The 22,422-nt window shown below is 40.2% G+C and overlaps 1 protein-coding gene across 4 annotated transcripts in view; it reads left to right on the top strand.

The window, feature by feature from the left end:
- The first annotated feature begins 3,242 nt into the window (after nt 1-3,242).
- The window catches only part of rhbdl3 (rhomboid, veinlet-like 3 (Drosophila)), a 38,467-nt gene continuing 19,287 nt past the window's right edge, over nt 3,243-22,422 (top strand). For 2 of the 4 annotated variants that reach the window (XM_072463330.1, XM_072463328.1), the window contains exons 1-2: nt 3,243-3,473; nt 4,417-4,440. In XM_072463330.1, the coding sequence (XP_072319431.1) occupies nt 3,327-3,473; nt 4,417-4,440 (171 nt within the window). In that variant the 5' untranslated portion in view covers nt 3,243-3,326. The remainder of the gene's footprint in view (nt 3,474-4,416; nt 4,441-22,422) is intronic. The other 2 variants (XM_072463331.1, XM_072463329.1) reach the window with 1 other exon arrangement.

Raw genomic sequence — 22,422 nt, 5'->3', positions numbered from 1 at the left:
GACTTTATTCCCTAGACTTTGTCGTAGTCCTAAAAGTTCCTCTTCCAGTGCTTTGACTTCCAGTGCTTTGACAAAGCCCTAGAGGTCATGAGATGCCTTTGTTATTGTATCCTATAGAAGTTCTTCCTCCCCTCAGACTTTGTCAAAGTAAACACACTCCAATGAATAGTTCCAGTACAAATTCACAATCTTTCTTTGTGTTCAAAACTCTGTTCAAAGGCTATTCTTTAATAGATGCTATTCTTACTTTTTCAGATGTAATTTAATTAACCTTATTATTAACTATGATTATTCTTAATCTGCTCTCGAGCCAAAAAAAACCTCCACACACACAAAAACTACAAGAAAATAATGTAAAATGAATAAAGTACAAAAAAGAGAGCTCTTGCAAAACACAAATACGGTAGTACCTTTTTCACAGATGTCATGCGCAGTAAGTATCCGTGGATGCTATAACTGCTCAGTAGAAGTTAGACACCTCCAGCTCTTCTGTTCTTTATGTGTTAATATATTATCTTATGATTTTAAATCAATAAAACTATGTTCAAGGTGATTTTGATAAGTCACTTATTTCATAGATTTATTCAGGCATTACAACTTTGCTTTTTACTCACATAGTAGCTATTAACTCAATAGATTGACTTTTTATTTTCAATGTTACAACACAAATATGTATTATTCATTTATGGAACATGTGTGGATTATTTTCCAATGGTAAGAGCAATTAACATTGAATGTATTTGTTTCCTTTCATTTGGGCCTGATTTTGACAAGCTCCACTTCACTAAAACATGGATGCAGTGGAAAGAAGGAATGACCTGCAGAATCCACTGAGCTGGCGTCTTTCGGACCATGTAGGTACTTTTCCTCTTGTCATTTGAATAATAGGCAGCCACTTCCACCCCATTATTAATTTTGTTTTGATGTCTCACATTTTTATACTGTGTTATTTGCCCAACAACACTGTCATTTGTGGAACAGTTCCTGGCTGGAGGGGGCAGTTTTATCCCTCATCTAACCTGGAATTTACTGCAGAGGACACACCCCAATCCAATGAGCACCATACAATTTAACCAAGGTGTGCCCTTCATAATTGATTGATTAAAGGGTGCTTCAAATATTGCCAACAGCCCATTCCATCCAATAATATGTTAATAGACAGGCTTTACACTTTTTTGACCCCAATCACATCAGCATGGTGTACTACATTTGTAGCTGTATATTGATCAGGGATTTGGAAAGCCGGAACTGAGTAATTTATTGACTTTCTCCAGTTTCCCCTGTTATTGCCAAACTTCCATTGCATATTATATTGTAGTAGAAGGCTATTAGGAAACATTAGCCTACTTTGTGAATTGTGTCAAAGATGGTGCTCTAGCTTTATGAAAATCTATGTTGTATAACAAATGTCATGGTTTATTCTCAAAAATGTCAGGATAATCTAATGAAATATAAGGCCCTTAAAACTTGTAATGTGTTTAATCATCTATAAGTATGTCAAATAAATCAATATATACTTATTTGAATTTGTCTAAACTTATTTCCAACAGCTCTAATAAACTTGAACCAGCCGACTGCTGTCACTTTACTTGAATTTAGCCCACGCTACATTTATTAAGGTGTGATATCTATGATTGGTGTGAATTGCATTGCTTAAATGGCATGACATTAAGTCTTATTCATAGTGGTTAGAGTTACATAGCCAGTAAAATCTGATAACTAGAAAAAACAGATCGATAATCAATAGTTAAATCAGATTTTTGACATGTGTTTTACATGCACAAGAAAAATCTGCTTATCAACCACACCTGTTAGGATGACCACATGCCCCCCTTTTGGGGGTCCTGCACATCCATTTATGCCTCAGTCCCTCATCCCACTTGCACTTGCAGAATGTCCCACTTCTTCATTGATGCATCATGCACTGTATAAAACGTGAGATTTACTTTGAACAAATAGTGTATGTTTTATTGTAAAGAAACACGTTTTTGCTGTAGTGACTTTCAGGGTTGTAAGATTTTTGGCACCTATTGCTACTCCAATCTCTCTCTGTGTGTTATGATTGATAAAACTGAAAATAATGTTATTGCAGTTATTAGCTGTGAGCTTACATTCCTCGAGTGTTCCACCACATTCAAAAACTTATTTTTCTACAATTTGAGGTGGTCACCACAACACCTGGTAACATTGCGTCAATTAATCATTTAATTTATGTTGTATTAGTTCATTTTAAACAGTTGTATAATGAAGAAAATGTAATTTTTTTTTTAAATAACTATTTCAATTTTCAACATTTACTCTTTGCCATATTTGTTTGCCCTGAAACAACCAGAAATAAACAACCAGAAAAAGAAATCGAATTACTCACATTTCACGGATGACATTACAATAGTCTGATAACCTCAGAAATCAGACAATGATCAGATTTTGGTGTGCTTTTTATTTTTTTATTGTCAAAATTCTTTATGACAAAACATTTATAACAGACAATAAACAGTTAAGGGAGTGCCAGGGGGGGCATATTACAATTACAATTACACTTTATTCATCAAAAACATTTAAGGACATACAGTTTTCATAAGTAGAAATGGCTTATTGGTCTAAACTTTTCGAAATGGTGAGCAAATATGATTCAATTTGTTTAATAAGGACAGGGGAGAAAAGGGATACTGACGTTGAAAATGTATTTGCCAAATATAAGAATTGGATAAATTGCCTTTATTTTCTTACTATAGTCCACATTTGTGTCAGATTGTGGTGTGTAAATATAGCCGCAGACAGACTACTCCTCATCCCAGACCAGCCCCGCCCCTTTCTCCGTCTTCTCTCCCCCTCAAACCCGGAGGACGCGCTTTGGCCGCCTGGAGCAGAGATGCGCTCCCCCCGGTGCCAGTGTCCACAGCCCGGCCCTGGACCCCACGCCGCGAGTCTCTCCATTGTGATGACGCACTGAGAGTTACCACCGCGCTCCCGTGGACTCCCCCCCCCCCCCCCTGCGCACGTGACACTAAAGACCCCGCACTCTTTCACTCCGGACGGATGGAGCCGCACACGGGACTCGCGCACGTACGTCACGCCGTGCCTCCGTCCCGATCGTCCTGATGTGCGCTGTTTTTTTGGTGATGTCATGATTGGTCTAAACTTGGACCGCCGCCTCTGCTCCGCTCCCGGGGGCCCCGTCCAACTTTAACCCAAGAGCACGCGCGCGCGAATGTGTCTTTCCTTCACCGCCGCCGGCGCCTGATGTGGGCTCGGACGTGAATTCATTTGGATGGCTGCGCGGGCTGGTGGTCCTTCCTGAGGGTCGGGATTCTCTCCGCGGATCCATGGAGGAGGAGAGCAGTAGCCCGAAGATGACAGGTGGGACCCGCGAGACGACCCTGAACTCGTCCCCAGCGGTGGCAGCGAATGCAGAAGGAGAAGAGATCGAGGTTTTGGAGAGCACAGACGTGATTCCCGCGGCATCAGAGGAAGTGAGTTCACACAGAGACGCAAACGGCACGAGCTTTTTGTCATACAGAGGTGTGTAGAGCAGACAACAGTTGTGCTCAAGTGATAAAGTTACTTCAAAATGATATTACTTAAATAGAAGTACAGAGTAGTGGTCCATGAGATGAATGTAAAAAGTATTTGGGTGCTATGGAAACTTTTACTTAACAAAAGTCACGGCATTCTGAGTCAATGTAATCTGAAAGACAAAATATAAAATAATCTGGTATTTTCAAAGCAAAGACCACATAAACCATATCTAGAGACAACAAACACACATGTTCAAATCATATAATATTGTCAACATACTGTGACAAAACGCTCACAGTTTTGTGGACTAAGAAAACTTCAAACATGTAGAAGTAAAAGTATGGAAAACTACTACTACTACTGAAAACTACTCTGAGATCAACATTTGTATTAAAAAGCCACTCAAGTAAAGGGAACTACCCACCTCTGACCTACATGTTGACTAGCTCTTGCAACTATTGGTTATACGATCCAATTCCAACGCTCTGAAACAAATCATAATTCAAAAAAAGGCAAGCAAGTTAACGGGACAGTAATGACAGATAATAGGCTGCTACTACATGCAAGCTGGTACATGTTTGACCTTAATCAGGCTCTACATTCAGCGTTTCTGTGATAGGATTGTAACGATGTAGGCCTAATGTAGAGTAGTGAAGTCGAAATAGTCCACACTTTGCCGCCCCATTATCTTCCGCATGCCTCATTTAACACAATGATCAGTTAATCGCGCTGTTATTGTAAGACCACAATTACGACACCCTTAAACGGCCTCATAAATGGACACAGGTGCTTCTCTGACAGCACTGGCTCTCAGCGCTCCCCTCTGACTCTCTCTATCTCCCTCTCTTTCCCTCTCCGTCACTTCTTTCTGTTTGTTTTTCTCTTTCTTTGTCCCAGCTATGGAAATCTATGTTTGACAAGGTAAGCTTCCATTGTCTCCGCGCTCATGCATGAGTCTCACGGCTTGCAGCGGTGGTGGTGTTGTGTGTGAAGAGTGACTGACCTCCCTAACCACATCCCCGCGATTAGTATTCAGAGTGGTGCAGATGTTTAAAGGTCACGAAAAACACTGGCGGGGAAATGTTATATTGTTTTGGAATCCGGCTGCAGCATGTAAGCTATTGTAGTCTTGAATGAGACGCAAGACAGAACTCATGGATATTAATGTGGAAGGTTTAAGTGTTTAGCACGAAATTGTAAATCATGTCAGAAGCCAGATAATTGTTATTTAAGTCAGAGTTGACTTGTTAACAAAAGTTCTTATGTTGACTAATGACTAATTATAAGCAATGGGCTGTGTATCTTTGTGAATGGCTTTTTGCTTGTGTGTGGCAGCATTTGCAGTTCTACAACCTGTAACCTGACTAACATACATATTTCACTAACTCCAGAGTTACTCCACATTATCAATGTCATGATATGGAATGTTGTGTGTTTTCATAATCATTAACACACAACAGAATTATTACAATTACATTTTTATCTGAATAGTTACGATTATTGATTCACCGATTAATCTCGACATCCCTTCTCCACATGTTAGTTTGGTTACTGTAAACAATATAAATAAGAAATTGCAATAATACAAATCTCTTGTGCACTGAGCGCTTGTCCATGGGCCCCTCCAAATGCAATTACAGAGACATGTGCGTTACACAGGCTGATGTCATCAGTGTAATATGCACACATACAATGATGTATCTAAGAATGCCCATGAGAGCAGACACAGACCAGCTCTGTGCATGTGGGCCGACAGACGGCAGGCTCACTCGTGCACTCCAGCATTAATGCACTCTGTGGGGCTGTCCTGCACCTGCCTGTTGGGGCCCCACACTCGCTCTAATACGCCTGTGGGGACTCGTGTCATACCCACGTTCCAGACAGGCTAAAGCTCCTGGGGGATTATGTGTAACACTAGGTGGAAAGTAACAGATTCAAGTTATAAGTGGGCCTCTTAATGCCGTCTGTCTGAGGGCGATGGAAGTGCCCTCAAGTGGAAGTTTTTGTACTTTCATCTGAATAGTAAAGTGTTCGCTTGATGTGGCAACAACAAATCCTCCCTTTTAGTCTGTCATTGTCCTTGGCTTCTTCGTTCTACAAAGAGCTGTGCCTTTTGTCAAGGGAGTGACCTCAGAGAAAACACTTTTTGTACGAGTGGTTAAACACAGCAAAAGCGTGGCCACCAAAAGAGTTTAGATGAGTCTGACAACCTGAAGAAGTAGAAATCTTTGAATATTTGCAGAACAGGGTCAAAAATATTAACTGAAATCAGGGAAACCAATGGGACAGTGCAAAAGATTGAATGCCAAATGTCAATTTTCTTTCATCACGCAGACCGTTCTAACTAAAAATGTTTCTTGTGTGATCAACATTCTTCTGTTTGCAAAGTTTACACTGGGCGGTGAAGACGGGATCCGCTTTCCTCTTGTTAACTTTTTAAAGCTGAACTTTAATTGCATTTCCCATCCTCCGTTTAAAGTATCCCTCTAGCTTTTCTTGTCTGAATTTCAAGGCAAGACCCTCTTCAATATGCTTCGTGGCTGAGTTGTCTTTCCCTTCACTTTCTCTCGTCCCTGGAGAGGATTTTGTTGCTGTATAAGTGCTTCCCTCGCTGTGTGCAGGAAGTTAGAAATTAAAACCTCAAATGATCTGATCGTGTTCTCCTCCATCACCTGAAACAAACATGAAGACAGACACAAGTCCCCCAAACAGACGGGATCGCCCAAGTCTTCATAACCGAGCATAAACGGTCCAATACAAATGTTTAAAGCCGGCATGAGGCATGAGTTTGGGGAGGATTTGTGTGGATCTGAGACTGCAGCACAGTTGTCAGTGTGCTCAGGGTTTATCAGATTAAGCATGTTGTCATAGCGCTGGAGTTGGAGCCAAACATGTTTATTCGTTCAGTATTTCTGCGACAAAAACAAGATGCATCGTTGATGTGCATACTTTGATTTTTTTGCTCGTCGCCATAGAGCCCCTCATTTACAATTCCTTTTCATCAAGCACGTATTATGGATGAGGAAAAGAAAAAAGACCCTCAAACCTTTTGCTGTCATTGTGGTTGGATTATTAAGGCTATAGATTCTGCTGCCATGCACCGTTTTATGTCTATTATGGACATGCATCTGATATCAGCAGACCTTTAGGAGTGCTTGTTTGTATGTGACTTTGTATGTCTCGTTATTTTACCCTGTGTCTTAATATCTGCTCAAACGAGACTCTCAGGAAGCGCTCAACAATTTTAATCACAGTAAAATATGCCAACACTTAACCTGATTATTTGTCACATTTTTAGCTTTTGGGCTAAGCTTGTCTCAGAACTATATTTCTTTGATGGTGTGTGTCAACATGGAGCTCCCAATGGTGTTTTTACACACCCCAGGCACGCGCCTGCCTCAGCTTAGTGATTAAACTCTTTCACATGGCTACATACCTGACATCAAAGTCGTCTCTTGCTTGGTGGCATAAAATAGACGTGTCATGATCCAACAACCTGCCAATTACCACAACTAAGACGTTCAAGACATTTGCAAGGAACGCTTTATTCACACATTCAAACTTGTGCGATTTAAATGCGGGATACCTGACTTTATTCTTGTAAATCACGGTAGAAAATGTATTTTCTCTCTCATAAAAAGCAAATTGCAAATTCAGCAAAAGTTAATTATTCTTTGAGTCATCATGGAGCTGTTTGCCTCAAATAAATCGCCAATACTCTTCACACCGTTCGTTAACATTGGGCCCAGTATATTGGCTTTGTACCTATTTTGATTCTGGAATTATGCCATAAAGAAGCATATTTTTGGGCATATGTGGCCGTGGGACAAACGTGCATATTTTATGAGCCTCCCACCATCTTTGTAAATTTCAAAATTGGGTTTTGTTGCCAAATCTCTTGAATATGCATCTAAGAAAGTATTTCATCATTCACAAACCCAGGAGAAAGAGCCATAAGCATTGCTTGGATTCTTGCTTTAGTAGAAGTAGTGGGAAAAAAAGCAGTTATAAAGCGGTGCACGTGCCCGAAAAATCACTACACAAGTACTGTAAATTTAGTATATGTTGTATATGTATATGTGAAGATTCATTTCAATGGTAAAAGAAACATTGCCTGGCTCATACTGTAAATATGTTCCAAGCAGACACAGAAAAGGAGCATTAAAGTTTCCTCGCTGGTTCTCTGGGATGAGTCTTGTAAATGCATGGGGAAGCCCTGGCTCAGTGCAGTGAAGCGTGCAGGAACAGCATGTTGCATCACGTCTGGAGAAAGTTTTAGTTAAATCAGTGATGTCATGGCGAGGTTACGTTGTATTGCAAAACGAGTGTGCAGCTACAATTTACTTTACTTGACCTCTATGTACATAATTTATCTCTGCTGTATGTCATTGTTATGTTGTTTGTCGCTGTGTTTTTAGGAACCTGCGAGATGGACATGATATTGGTTGCTCTTTAAACTGTAAAAACATGTATATACAAATATGTAAATACCCATAGTGTAAAGTTGAGTGATGCATCTTTGTGTGACTTTTTACCCTAAATTATTATTCACTCAATATACCAAATATTAACTTGGTTCCATGAAGCAGTGGCTGATTTTCAACTGGCCTATTTGTGTTGCCTTTGTATATATCAGACCTTTCTGTATATGTTCTGTTATGTGCTACATTCAATTTAAATGTTGTGTTATGAAAACAATATTCAGGCTTGAGAGTGGCTTAATTTCAGTTTGCACTTGTTCATGGTCCTCCCCCTATGGTGTAGTGATTTGCATATTGATTTTACAAATGTGTGTGTGCCCCTCCCAACCCTCCATTGATCTGACCCCATGTGGCCTGATTTTAGGTTGCACATGGCCAGAGCTTGTGTATGTAAAGTATATATATATATATATATATATATATATATATATATATATATATATATATATATATATATATATATATGTCAGTAATTGCCAATTTGGTTGACTCTGAATAGTGTCTGTTGTATTTGTCTTTCAGTGACAATAAATTCTGAAAAGAAGCACACAATCAGAATTTTAAATCATTATTTTGGACCGGAAAGTGCTTGTCAACCTAATTACCATTGACACATGCACAGATGGAGGGGTCACAGTCTGCTGACCCTGTTGCTCTCACTGGCTAGAGCCAAAGCGCATTGATCTGCATGAATAATACTTAATGTTTTGGCTATAGGATACTCTGGAATACCGCACAGAGCTGCAAACATTTTGATTGAACAGCCATAATCACAGCTCATCTCCGCTGCTCCTCTGCGCTCTCCCCTCTCTCAGCTGGAAATAGACTTACTTAATAAAAGGCTACAATTGGCAGAGCACAAAACACTGTCTAGGTGGATGCAGCGGAGGTAAAAATAGAACAGCGTGTCTGGTCTTTTTGGATCTAAAACCAGGCGTGTAAGCTTTAAAAAACGATTACAGCCTTGCATAGCTTTTATACAGTTAGACACATAGCACACATAACATATTGCCCCATTCCAGTTTTCTTCAATTTATGCTACAACTGCAGCTTTGACAAACTCCTCCTAGGGCGTTTTGCCCACCGACTTCAAAATCGTGTACGTCCTCTGGACAAGTGGGGCATCTAAAGTTATTACATTTTTTGGGATACCTTTTACGGTCTGTGTGCGGCGCAGCCGCAAAGTTGGACAACTTATTTTGGGATATTGCAGATCTAAAAATTGCTCCCATTTGATCAAAACAAGTCCGATTAGGACCAAATTTGAATCAGTTGTTAAACTTTCTAGTTTGGACCAGTTTATGATGACAAAATTGTTTCTTGTCAACAGCGTGTCTGTTGCATTGGCTAAACTATGCTATGTCTTCACAATTCTTTCTTTCTTTCAATAATGGACCTCAAAAAGCCTGCTCCCATTCTGCGTGTAAAAAAAGTCTGCTATTTGGCAACTAATGACGTCAAGACTTCCCAAAACGTATAAACTGTAACGTAATAGAAACGTTTCACTGAATTGTAAGTTTTAAGTATGTTTTTTTGGACGGACAATTGTTGTAACATAGCTTTGTGCTTTTAAATTCTTAGCATTTGTTTTGAAATGTTCACTCTGAACCGTGGTGGGCTCCGAGTTGGGCTTTGACTGCAGTTTTTTTTAGTATGAATCTCGCTAACCCAATTTGGGCCTAACAGTCATTTAAATTCTTCAAACGTGCCAAGCTTGATAAGGTCCCTTTTCTAATTTAGTCCACCATCAGGCTCCATGTATTTGCGTCACCTGCCAGAGGTCGTAACGTTATGCTGAATTGATGTAATTGGCGTCATTCATTCTAGAACTTGCCACATTTAGTTCAATTTGTCTGTTTTTAATAGCCATCCTTCCCCCGTTCGCAGTTTGTGGTGTCTTTTGTTGAGTAAGTGTTAGTGATGAGGATGACACGGCAAATGTGAGGCGCTGTTCTCCCGTCTGCTCGTTTCAGTCCATTAGCTATGTTTACACTTCATCAGCATCACTGTGCTCAAGTCTGACTGCTTAATAAGAGCCTGCACGCTCTGTTTTATCATGCACCGAGGTCACAGCAGCTTTTATTAGATCTGTCTATCACTGATGCAACTTCACATTCTGCTAAATCTAGTTTTATGCATTGATAGTTTACAGGAAGGCTTCTAGTTACTTAAAGATTGTAAAGGTGCACTGAGTCCGCTGGCTGCTTGTCTCACTTCTGACAATGACATTGTAAAAATAATCTGAACGTTTGGCACTAGATGCACCTCTTCATCGTTGCTGGTTTTACAAAGGCTGAGTGAGATCTGGGACACTAAATATTGACGTGATGGCCATTCTAAACTGTGATATCAACATCAAATATAGCCGCAAGTGGCAATGATCGGCCCTCGCCACGCCGCCGCTACCCCGCCGCAAGAGGAGGGGGCGCTAATGCGCCCCAATTGTCCTTTTATTACGCCTACTGCTGAATCTGTGACGCTGTCACATCTTCTCCCCTTTGTTTTACCATCAAAAAGCAATTTTATTTAGAATTCTTGACAAAATGTGCGGCTTTGCCGCACAGACACCGTGACTCTTTGAATAAAAATGTGGATAACTTTTGATGGTCCTGAAGATGAGTCTCACCAATTTCAGGTTAATATGTCTAACGCCCTAAGAGGAGTTCATGAAAGTCTAAAGTGTAAACATGTTCTGGCGATTTCCCCATTGGAATAACGTGGGAGGTTTTGGTCATCGCTACGGCAAAGCCATAACAATTATGACATGGGTCTTTGACTTTTTTGATGGGGATGCTAAAATTGAGTTGTGTGTCAAATTTCATATAATTTCGCAAAACTAAACATTTAACCTCCATATAAAATCTGTAGGGGGCGCTGTGGCGCCAAATTAATTTATTTCACTTCAAGTAGGTTTAGGGCAAAGAGTTTAACAACTGATTCTAATTTGACGCAATTCGGACTTTATCTGCGCAAACGGCAGAAATGTTAAATTTGCGAGATTTCTGAAATTCTATCTAAAGTTTGCGGCTTCGCCGCTCAGAGACCGTGACAGTTATCAATGTAATTTGAATAACTTTTGATGTCCCACTCCTCAGTACCATTTTCACCAAATTTCAGCCAACGCCCTGGGAGGAGTTCGTAAAAGTACGACATTTGGAAAAACTCCCGAGTCATGCTTAGCCATTTTTGAACCAATATGGCCGACATTTGGTTGGGCGGACGGCGTTGCCATAATAACATTTTTTACTTCTCTTGTCACCATCTACCTCTGCGCCAAATTTCATGATTCTACGATCAGATTTTTTTGGGGTCATTTCCTATCTCTCAATGCATTTTTGTTACATTTGGGGGCGCTGACAAGCCAATTTTTTTTTATTTTAGAAAAGGGAAATAGCCAGAATGTAGAGAGGCACGATTTTTAGAGGTGTGCAAATTTTTGTGACCGCAATGTAAAGTGCTCGTTTAGTGCGCACTTTTGCACGGGCTTCGCCCGTTTACAACGGTAATGTTCCATTTTCCTACTACTAATTAGTATGCACGGGGCGTGCATGAGTGAAGGAGTGCGTTAGTGAGCTTCGCGCTTGATTTCGTGCGCACTACGTGCGCACTTTCGCAGCCGTGCTTCGCACGGCCTTACAAGATTAATAGGCCTCTCGCCAGCTTGTGGCGCTCGGGCCTAATTACAGAATCACAGTAACTTAGTCATATCATTGTTGTGCAGTGTTGTGCCTGAACGCGTTCATTGAACGAAAGTTCATGAACGCGTTCATAATTTTGGTGAACGTGAACTGAACGAACGGTATTACGGCTGAAGAACGATAATATGAACGCGTTCATTCTGATGTCTGTGAACGGCATCTTCTTTCTTCTTATTTTTGTTCAATAAAGTGTCAGATTTCTAGAGACTTCCAGGCGAAAAACACCGTTAAGTTGACCAAAAAGAGCCTGTATCTGGCAAGTGTGAGAGCTCCAGAGTTGTAGAGGCGTTAGATCGCGGAGACAGAGATTTCGCGTTTCGCACCGCACTGCGCATGCGCATCAAAACAAAAAGCAGCACAGACGCGACCGCAACGTGAAGTCAACAGAGCAGCAGGAGTCGCCCTACGACCAGTTACGTGAGTTTTATGATAAGGTCGGTGAGGATGGGAACAATCTAACATGTCTGTGCAAACTTTGCCCAGCAAGTTTTCCCTCATATGTTTGAGAATATACTGTGGGGCTGAAAGCTGCTACTGCTGCTAGTACTAGTACTACTACTACTACTACTACTACTACTACTACTACTGCTACTACTACTGCTACTACTACTGCTACTACTACTACTGCTACTACTACTGCTACTACTACTACTGCTACTACTACTGCTACTACTACTGCTACTACTACTGCTACTACTACTAGTGTGGGCTGAATGGACAGCAACAAATGGGGGAAGTCTGTCCCTTCAATGTGAATGTAAATCCTGGTTGTGTAAGGATTAAAAATTGGATATGAAGATTAAATCTGACACATATTTTCAGCAATAAACTAATAAAATAATTGCTGCCTGTGGTTGTATTTGGGCTGTGGAAATAGTTTAGAACAATTATTGCATAATATTGAAAAATATAACTGAACTATTTCATTTTTTGGAGCTGTGAACTTAGTTCAAAATTTTGAATTATGAACTATGAACTGAACTAGTTCATTTTAAAATGTATGAACTATGAACTGAACTAGTTTATGTAGAAAGTGAACTTTCCCAACACTGTCGATGTGGATGTCTTACCCAGGAACTCAAGTTAACTTAAAGGGGCTGTAGATGATGTTGGCATGGTCACAGAGTAAACTTATTAGGGTGAATATGTAGGATTCTCATTAGGTATAGCAATAGCAATACATTTGGGCTCTTTCAAACTGTTCAAAATAATCTAGTTCTGTTTTTCATGTTTTAAGACAAAATAAAAATCATGTTCAGTGCCTTTAAAGTCCAGCGCTGTACACATTTTCCCCTTTCAAACTCTACGGTCCAAACTCATTCCTTCTTTTGGTAACGCATTTTTAACATCTCTATTTTTCACAGGGATGGGTTTATAAGGATGTGTCTCAAGTGTCAAGAGTGCAAAGCAATTTTAAACATTAATGCAAAGCACAGTATGAGCAAAACTTCAGAAATTGCAGTGTCAGTTTAGTGTTTTGAATGTGTCTACCAACAGAGCTTGTCAAAAGTCTTAACAGTGAAAAAGATGAATCTGTGATCACGTCAGTTTCAAATTTCTATCTTAGTCGTATTTGTTTAGTTTACTGTGTTATTATCACAGTGAAAACAGTCTAAATTCCTAACATAACACTCAGGCTTTGGGTCAAGAGGTGCGCTGTAAGATTAACAATGTAGTCATATTTTGGGTACCGCAAGGAAGTGTGTTTTGTGTAATGTGAATAAAGTCTTTGTTTGAGTTTGAATGCGGTGTTAAATGGTATGCAGCTTCCTATTTCATCCTGCCACTGTGATTCTGGGAGATCAAAGAGGCCAGTCATTCTTTATGGCTGACAGTGGAATACCTTCCCACAGGTGATAGTTTCAGAGCTGCTGATGGAGCTGTGTCCTGGATACGAGCCATCGCAGCAGCGCCTGGGGCAGAGTGCAGCGTGAGGGGGTGTGACTCTGGTCCATTGCATATTCCTCTATTGTCTTACGCACAAGAACTGGAAATATAAGACGAAGACGCAACTAGTTTCTGGGCTATTATCCCAGAAGAGAGATAGGACAAATGAGCACATGGAAAGAGAGAGAAAAATCATAACCTGAACCGGAACTGTACTTCCTGACACAGTTGACTTGATTCATTTGTTGTATATTTTTAAGGAACAATAACAAAGATGTATTTGACCTTTACAAAGAGCGCTCACAGGTCATCTTTGGGGACACCGTAGTTTTTCTGTATTTAACACATGAGCACAAGAAGAGGAGGAAGGTGACCATGTGCTGAAATAGTGGGGGAAGTGGGGGATGAAAACTTAATGGCGCAGTGGCTTACAACTAAAAATGAACTGCGAAATATGCTGAAAAAAGTTCTTGGCACCCATGGCAATAGGGGTGAATAATCTGAAGAAAAAAAATGTCAATTTTATTTGGTCGTATTATAAACAACATAAGCAAGAAAGGATTTTAATAATTGCCATTTATATCAAATGCACTGTCAACGCTTTTATTTCAATCTAATCTGTCAAAACCACATTTTACTGATTTTACTGCTTTTACTGATCAAGGCTGTTAACGTGCGAGTGGCAATAGAAACACTGGCAGTAAAGTTTGAATATGACCAGTAGCAGCAGCGCTTCACATATTTGTGTAACATTCCGGTGCCTCAGGTCCAGCAGGTCCAGGCCTCAGTGGGGCAGGTGCACTGTTGACACTCTCACAATAACCCAGTGTCTGTCCATCCTCCACCTGTTTGTGTTCTCACTCCAGCACATCGGCCGTTATGGACCAACGCTATGTACAACAGCTCTTAGTACAATAGTTCATAATTTATTTAGACAGATGGCACTTTGACAACCGCAAATGATCACTGACAACTCCCAGCGCAGATGTACTCTTTGCTGCGCGCCGCCTACACGGTTTGCTGTCCGTAAAGTGATGTTCTAACAAACTGTCGCACCAGCGTACTCGTTTGAGATCTGTGGAGATGCTGTGACAGTCGAAAGACCGAAAAAAAAAAATGCTTTCCCATCAACTACAGGATTTAGACTTGGTAAGCGTTGACAATTGAGTGCTAATGCTACATCAAAATACCACGATATATAATCATTTTGAAGCTACTTTTGGCCACTGACACAGAATCCCAATAAACCCTTTTCTAAATGTACAATATCTTTGTAAAAACATTAGCTGCAACAAATACAAAGCTGGATGAAACATTTTATTCATTAGTTTGTATCTATAATGTGAAGAAAAAATAACTTTACAGCGTTCAGTTCAGTCAATATAGTAATTATGGTGACAGGCCTATTGACAATCGGCTGTCCCAGGTTTGATACAGTGAATCTGGAGTATTTCTGTATTCATGCAACTGTCACTCTCTTTCTCCATTGCAGACAGCCCAATTAAAACATAAGAGATGTTAGGACCTCATACTCACTCAGGCTTGTGACAAACTTACAGCTCTGAAGTGAGCAGAAGTTCTACACATCCTGCTATGACACTCGCTATGTAAGGGGAACGCGATCTCCCTGAAGCGCAGAGCAGGTGTCTTCATGAGCGGCGCTGTCATAGAGTTTGATTATCACAGCTCCCACAGGAACAACTTTTTAATGTCCCGCCCGTCTGAAGAGTTTGTAAAGAGCTTAGAGGACTTCTCCGCACTGTGTGGCTGTCCCAGTTTCTCCATTAGGAAGCCTCACAAGCCAGAAAAGCAAGAAGTAATATTTGCTAGACTTGGATGTGATGTTAAATAGAGTAACTATTTGTAGCACACTCCTCAGAAAGGTTTATCTGTCGCGGGAATCCAACTTAGAATCGAATTATGTCGCCACCTTTTGAAGCTGTTGCAAATAGCTATTACAAATTACACCAGTTTGTTTCTGCTGGCGGCAAGATCCAGTAGTTCCCTCTCAAACATTGATTTATGACAGACGTATGTACGGTAATAACACGGTCCGCGTTAACGGTCCATAAACTGTAATGTATTGCCCAGTAAGGTTGTAGGGCCTTTTATTGTTTAGTCGATTGATTGGTCGATCGTTTCTTAGTTGAACAAAATTAGAATTTGTCAATGTTGTTATTTAGATTATAAGGATTTCAATAGGCAGAAAAGAGAAAATATGGAGTAAGTTAGCTGAAGATTTGTGAGTGAATCATGAGTTGTATCAGCCTTTTTACATTTTTACATTAAATTAAATAGTTGTTTTTGCATGAACTCCTGTGTCTTTGTGGTCTTGTGAGTGCAGTTTAGGTCCGAGACGTAGACATATTTAATGTTATAGTTTTGAGAGCGTTTTAGTTGACTAATCAACAGGGCAAGTCTTTAGTCGACCAAGGATTTCTTTCGTCGACTACAATTTTTCCGAACTTGGAGAATACGTCTCTACGAGTTCCAATATCCAAGGATAAATGAAACGCAGCATAAAGTATTCATGGGTTTCAGCTTCTTGGGTAATTCAACATTTAGAGGACTTTTTTCCCATTCAAAAGATATAATATTTTTTTTTTTAATTGGTAATCACTATTGCAAAAGTCTACAGACTACATTCTCATCATTCTGAAACCCGTGGATATGAACATAGGGGATTATTAGTAGGCTGTGGAAGGACCTACAGTAAAATGGTGGAATAATAATTTCCTTGCCTTTTATTGAGCCCTATTTCATTTTTGAGGATTGATTTAAAAACACTTTTCTATTGAACTTTGGGCAGCTGCATTCCCATCGTCATAGCAACCGGGCCTGGCTCAGCAGATGCCCAAGGTGAGCGTGAGTGACCGTGCTTAGCTTTCACTCTGATCTCCTCTCTTCGTCCTCTCCCCTGTGGGTCGTCTTACATGGCACCGCTGCCCACTCCTGACTGTGCCTCCACAATGAAGGGTTCACGTGGGCCAATGCCAATGAGGTGATTTAGTACTATGGGCATAAAAGTACAAGAGGTTCATTTAAGGTGGTTACATGTCACCTCCAAATAATGGAATCTGTGTGTCCTTGTACGTCATGCTGTATAATAATAGCTTTCTCCTCAAAGCAGTATCATCCAAGCTGCACGAGCAAAATTGTGTAAAAACAGGGCTGCGGGGAGCCTTTTAACGGATAACACTGATTTCTCTGTCACCATCTCAAACAGGTTTCCACAGCGGTTTGAGGGCAGATATGAGAGTTTAAAAGTGGTCTCATGGATGACATGATACGTCAACCTAATGTCAACTGGCCGGCCCATTCAGGCTCCGTAATGATACAGATGTCTGCAGAAAGAACCGCTTTAGTTGAATAGTTATCATAACCATGTATACTGAACTGGATGATCTCCCCAAAGGCACTGGCCCAACTTTTTGTGAATTTTCATTTCAATTACAGTACTTCAGTCCAATTCAACTTGATTTGTACACCACATTTTATAACGCCAGTGTCCAAAATGCAGCACATAAGAGTGATATAAAACATTTAGCTCTAAATATCAGCAAAAATACATTTAAAACAAATGGAACTAGGCCTAATAAAATCAGAAACATAAAAACGAATAAAAGCAATAAATACGATACAATAAACCTTACAAAAATAAGACAAAAAAGATTAAAATAGACTTATAATGTAATACTTCCAAATTATAGTCTATATATTTTTCCCCAATGTATAATGTAAAGCTGGTTTGTTGGGCTGGATGTTTGGGGGTCCGCTGGAGGATTTGGGGAATAGGATTATAAAACAGAGGGTGACTGGCACCACCACATCTGACAGGCTTAGGACACGATTTGAGCAGATTAAGAAAAACACTCGGGCGCCACATTCTCACTCCCTTTGACTCAAAGTGAAATGTCAGTGGCGACAGTAGGCATTTGACACTATTGCATTTTAATAGTCCTTCTCGCACCTTCTGTTGGTTCCTGACAGACAGATGGGACCCTTGAAAATCTTTGCAACACACCCTATTCGTACACTCCTTCTTATTCTTCCTGTGATTTAAAGAAAATAGGTCTGGACCCTCCCCTCAGGCACTGCAGCCCTATAGCCTTGCCACATTTGCCCACTATTAGACATCATAAATCTCTTGCGTGAATGGCTGCTACTGGGATTTGGTGCCTGAATGGGGCAGGAGGGGGTACTGACCTCGGGACAGGCCCAGTGCGGAACAACGGCCTGAATGGAAGCGGCAGACAGCCCGTCGAACAAATGTTTCTCCCTTTTTTTTTGTATCACGCTCATTATGTGGAGTGCGTCTTGGTGATGAAGGGGGACGCCACTGTGTAAACGCAAGGCTCGGAGGTCAAAGTTCATGAGTATGATGCTTTGTCTCCACTGTGACCTGTCTGTGCCCTACGTCTGCCTGACATGATACTCCATCTGAGGATTTTCTGTTTTGAAAAAAGCAGTTTTGTTTCTGCCATAAGCGAGTCTTGTGTATCATGTTGTGGGCATACAGCGCTTTTGCAAATGCTTTCACTGGCAGCGACAGGGGGTTAAGTGTTTATTTGAACATGTGCTGCAGAACCCGCTGTGGGGTTATTGTACGACCATCACAATTCTCACTGTTAAAGAAACAATCCCAAACAAGTGTGCCCATAGCCCCCCATTCTCTCACATCGTCAACCAGGCCATTGTAACTGATTACACAGCGATGTGAAAGAAAATAATGAAAAACGCCTCAGCAGTTTGTATCCCTGCCTGTTTAACTGTTGTTTACTGCAGCCCTTCAGTTTAAACGCAAGAGTCATATTATCAACCTTCATAAGCACATTTATAACTCGTGGTCTGACCCACAACCTTCATATTCTCACACTGTATCTACGTTAATTTAAACATGCTGAAGAATATCTTGTAGAAATGTACTCTTAAGTTCACACAAAACGCAGTTTCTTTGAATACAAGGAATGGCAGGAAAAGTACAGGTTTTGAAGAATGTAGCTGCTGATCACGGCATGCGAGTATCAAACATTATAGGTCACCCTTTGAAGTGTAATTTTCTTTAAATAAAAGTATCAAAATATCTCCAATAACACATTTATTGTAATTTATAACAACCTTGACAAGACCAATGTTCTTTATATAGATTATTAATAGTTAAAGATTGTTTTATAGACATGGTTAAACACTTGACTTGGCATTCCCGGTTTCTGATTAGCTTTGCCTTTCACTTCGTATTGGTCAGCTTTACCATGATTCCAATTTCCCATGTTGTCCACATCATCTGAGTGAGAAGAGAGACAGGAGGGGAAAGTGCAATAGCAGTGCAGTGAAGTGTGAGTGTGTCTTAATGAACCTTCACGGCTGACACAAGTTGAGCCAAGTAAATTGGGGTTGTTCCTGTGTGTTTCTGTATTTGGTCAGTATTTTAAATAAACCCTCTTTTTTCATCTGAGACACCGTCAAAATTTCAGCAAATGGGCAACTGTGGCGTCAGACTCGTTTGAAAACCTAATTAGTCCAGCAAGATTAACATTATGTCTGTATTGTTCACAGTAGCAAGTGGGCTCAGTTACTGTCAAAGCTAAGATTATGTCTGTGTAAGAAGTATCTTATTCCAATCTTTATAATAATATATTACATTTGATTAAAAGGGTGACCTTGATTTTGTTTTAAGATTAAATCATATGTATATAATATTGCTACATTAAACAAATATTATTAAAAACCGTATTGTGACAGAATTTTCTATTGCCCATCATGGATTTCTCAAGCTTTTCCAATATCATGAAGCCCTCGTTTGGCCACTATTGTTGGACATAATTGCTTGTGGCATCAGTGAAGAAATCCAGGGTCCAGAGCCTTATATTTCTGATATTTATGTGCTTGTGGTGCAAACATCCTCACTTCAGCCTATGTTGCCTGGTTACAGTCCAGTTGGCAAGGAAACAGTGACAGCCCGAGCTAAAACCACTGTGTGTGGGACAGATGAATGAGGCTCTAATCTGTCAGAGGAGACAGGTGACCCGGCACAGGCCTAATAAATGAGGACGAGAGGAAGTTCAGGGAAGATGTGGATCCAGTCTGAAAAACAGAACTGGGGTACTTGATTAAACTGTTTACAGCAGTCAAAACTTTCTTAACGCATTCCTAGCATCCTAATTACTCACCATGATGAGTTTATAAGCCTGGTTCTCAATTTTCAGAGGCTAGACTAGAGTTTTTGCGTAATGCCACTTCTAACAACAACATGCTAAGAGTGCACCAGGATTACTTCCTAGTTTGCAGACGATAAAACGCTTTGTGATTAGATACCAACAGCTCACAGTTGTGTTGACCCCTGCGAGTTGCTTTTACTAATGTATACATCTGTACTGCAGCAAAACTATTTTTTTCTTTATTACATATTTAAAAGAAAATGGGTATATCCCCTTTAAGTACTTTGCTGCTCAATAATGTGTGTACTTGAATGATCATGAAGCATTCCTTCTGAAAAAGAGATTGTGTTAAGTGTGTTATGTTAAGACTTTTGTGAATGTCGACCGAGCCATTCACAACAATCATAGCACAAGCCTGATAATTAGTCCTCATGGTTTATCTCTCTTCAGTTTCTAGTGCCTGTCGTACTTCAAAAGCTAACACAGGATTTAGTCTGCGAGCCGTTCAACAATAATTATCTCAGCACACAATAACAAGCAGGTTCAGTCTCTAGTCTTGTATAAGTAGTGCACATCCGGCCGGAGCAGCTGATTAAAGAGAGTGGAAGAGTGGGTGGCTCTATGCCTGGTAATCTTCAAGATCTTTGCGCAGTCAGGCTTCTGATTAATTGATTTGGTTTGCCTATTGAAATTAATTTAAAGGCGCAATGGACAATTTTTCGGCGATTTGAGAACTCAGGTGGAAGTGCACATGCGCACTTCCCAGTGCGGACTGATACAACACACACGTGCGTTTGTTTATTTGCTCAACGGAGCGCATCGCATCTCTCGTCTCCCGTAGATTTCTGTCCACTTCTGCGTCAGCTCGAACTGTCTTTCTCCCTCTTCATTTTGTCCCGTACACTGAGGGAACTATATTATGATAGATCCATGCGCTTAGGCACGCGGAAATGTGGGGACGAACCGCACGCGGCTGCAGGTGAGCGATAGGTGCGTTTTATGATTGATACGTGGCAGGACTAATGATTTATCCACACCACGAGGAAATATGATAAAAAATTTGCTGAAAAAAATCGTCCATTCCACCTTTAACAATGAGGCAACACAGCGTCAAAAAGCAAGCAATGTGGCTGCATAATAGGGCTGGGCGATTATCGATCTCTAAATGGCTTTTAGTCATGTTTTCACAAACATAAACTACGGTATACAGACTTTTAATCTGTACCATTAATAATAAAGTCTGACATCTGCTCCAAATCACATGTTTTGCCTGTTTGTTCATTAAAGGATAGTCTGTGGACTCTTCATTCAAAAACCCTTCTTAATAATTGACTGTTTCACATGACTCGATTTCAATCTGTCAATCTTTCGACTGCATAATCAGAAAGAAGGAAGATTTTGTTATGTTTCATTTAGAGGCATTCACATATTTGGTGTCAAGGTGGATAATTACAAGTAACACAATAATCATTATGCTGCTATATCTGTCTTCAGCTTTTGCATCTCTTTACTCTCCTCCTCCAATTAATGGTGAATCAAATGGTTTCAACTGTATCTTATTTTGCACATGGACTGAAGCCTTTTGTAGGCCATTCACTGTCTCGTTATCATATCCTCTCCATTGGGTATTTTTACGATGAGAAAATTCAGTGCAAGTCATATTCTTTCTAGTGTATGGGACCTATAAATCCTTTGTCGTTAACAATTACGGCTGCAAGATCCATTGCGACAAATTAATATTGTCCTCTTGTAGTTTTAATAGTCAAAATGAACAAACTACTGCAATATCGTCTTTTTGCATTTTATAGCAATTAGTTCGTGTTTTGGTCTTTTTCAAATGTCAATGCTCCAGGATGTGTTTTGAAATACGTATTGTGAACTGTTATACTAGAAATAGAATCACAATTGACATACTTATCAACATGTTTTATTTTTCTCACAAATGCTGCCTTATTTTACAACACATCATACACGCCAGAGGGAACTAAGATCTCCCCCTGACTATGATCCGAACACTATTTCTTTTGTGTGTTGAACAGTGAATGCTCTCCCTGTCAAAATACAATGAGGCAAACTGCTGCCTTGTGCCTCAGACGACTATATCCCATCAGCCCCGGTGCTGCCATTGTCAAACCACACTGTGCTGCAGATTAGACTAGCTCATGTCATGCCAACCTTGTTCAACACACCCCTGCTCTTTTGTACCACGCAGAGAGATGTTCACATGAGCCACAGCATCATGTCACAAGTCACCACTTTTTCTGGCCTATTCCCCAGCCAGGGTATAAGTTTATTCAAGAAGCATCTGTGACAAAATAGCAGATTAAAATGTATGTGTGTGTTATCTGTGAAAATCAAACATTGCAAAGAAACATTATTAACGACACACCGTTGAATTGGATAAAATAGACCAAATCCTTCATGACAAATTCACTTTTATTATTTCAGGAGAATATCCATCCATCCATCCATCCTTTTTGCTTTTTAATAGTATGCACATCCTGATTACTTGTAGTATCCCACATAAGTTTTTGATTATGTTATTTGAATTAGGAGTTCGGGATATGTCAAACAATTAATATCATGGTTTGGCGCCAGATCACAATTTTTATTTGATCACATTTTCAGTTAGTATCTTTATTGCCTTGAAGAAGTAAATAAAGTCATCTGCTTCTTCTG

This window comes from Eucyclogobius newberryi, unplaced genomic scaffold (genome assembly GCF_026437365.1).
Source record: "Eucyclogobius newberryi isolate DKJ021-1_F unplaced genomic scaffold, fEucNew1.0.hap1 SCAF_4, whole genome shotgun sequence".
Taxonomy (NCBI): Eukaryota; Metazoa; Chordata; class Actinopteri; order Gobiiformes; family Gobiidae; genus Eucyclogobius; species Eucyclogobius newberryi.
This window is presented reverse-complemented; position numbering and strand designations above follow the sequence as displayed.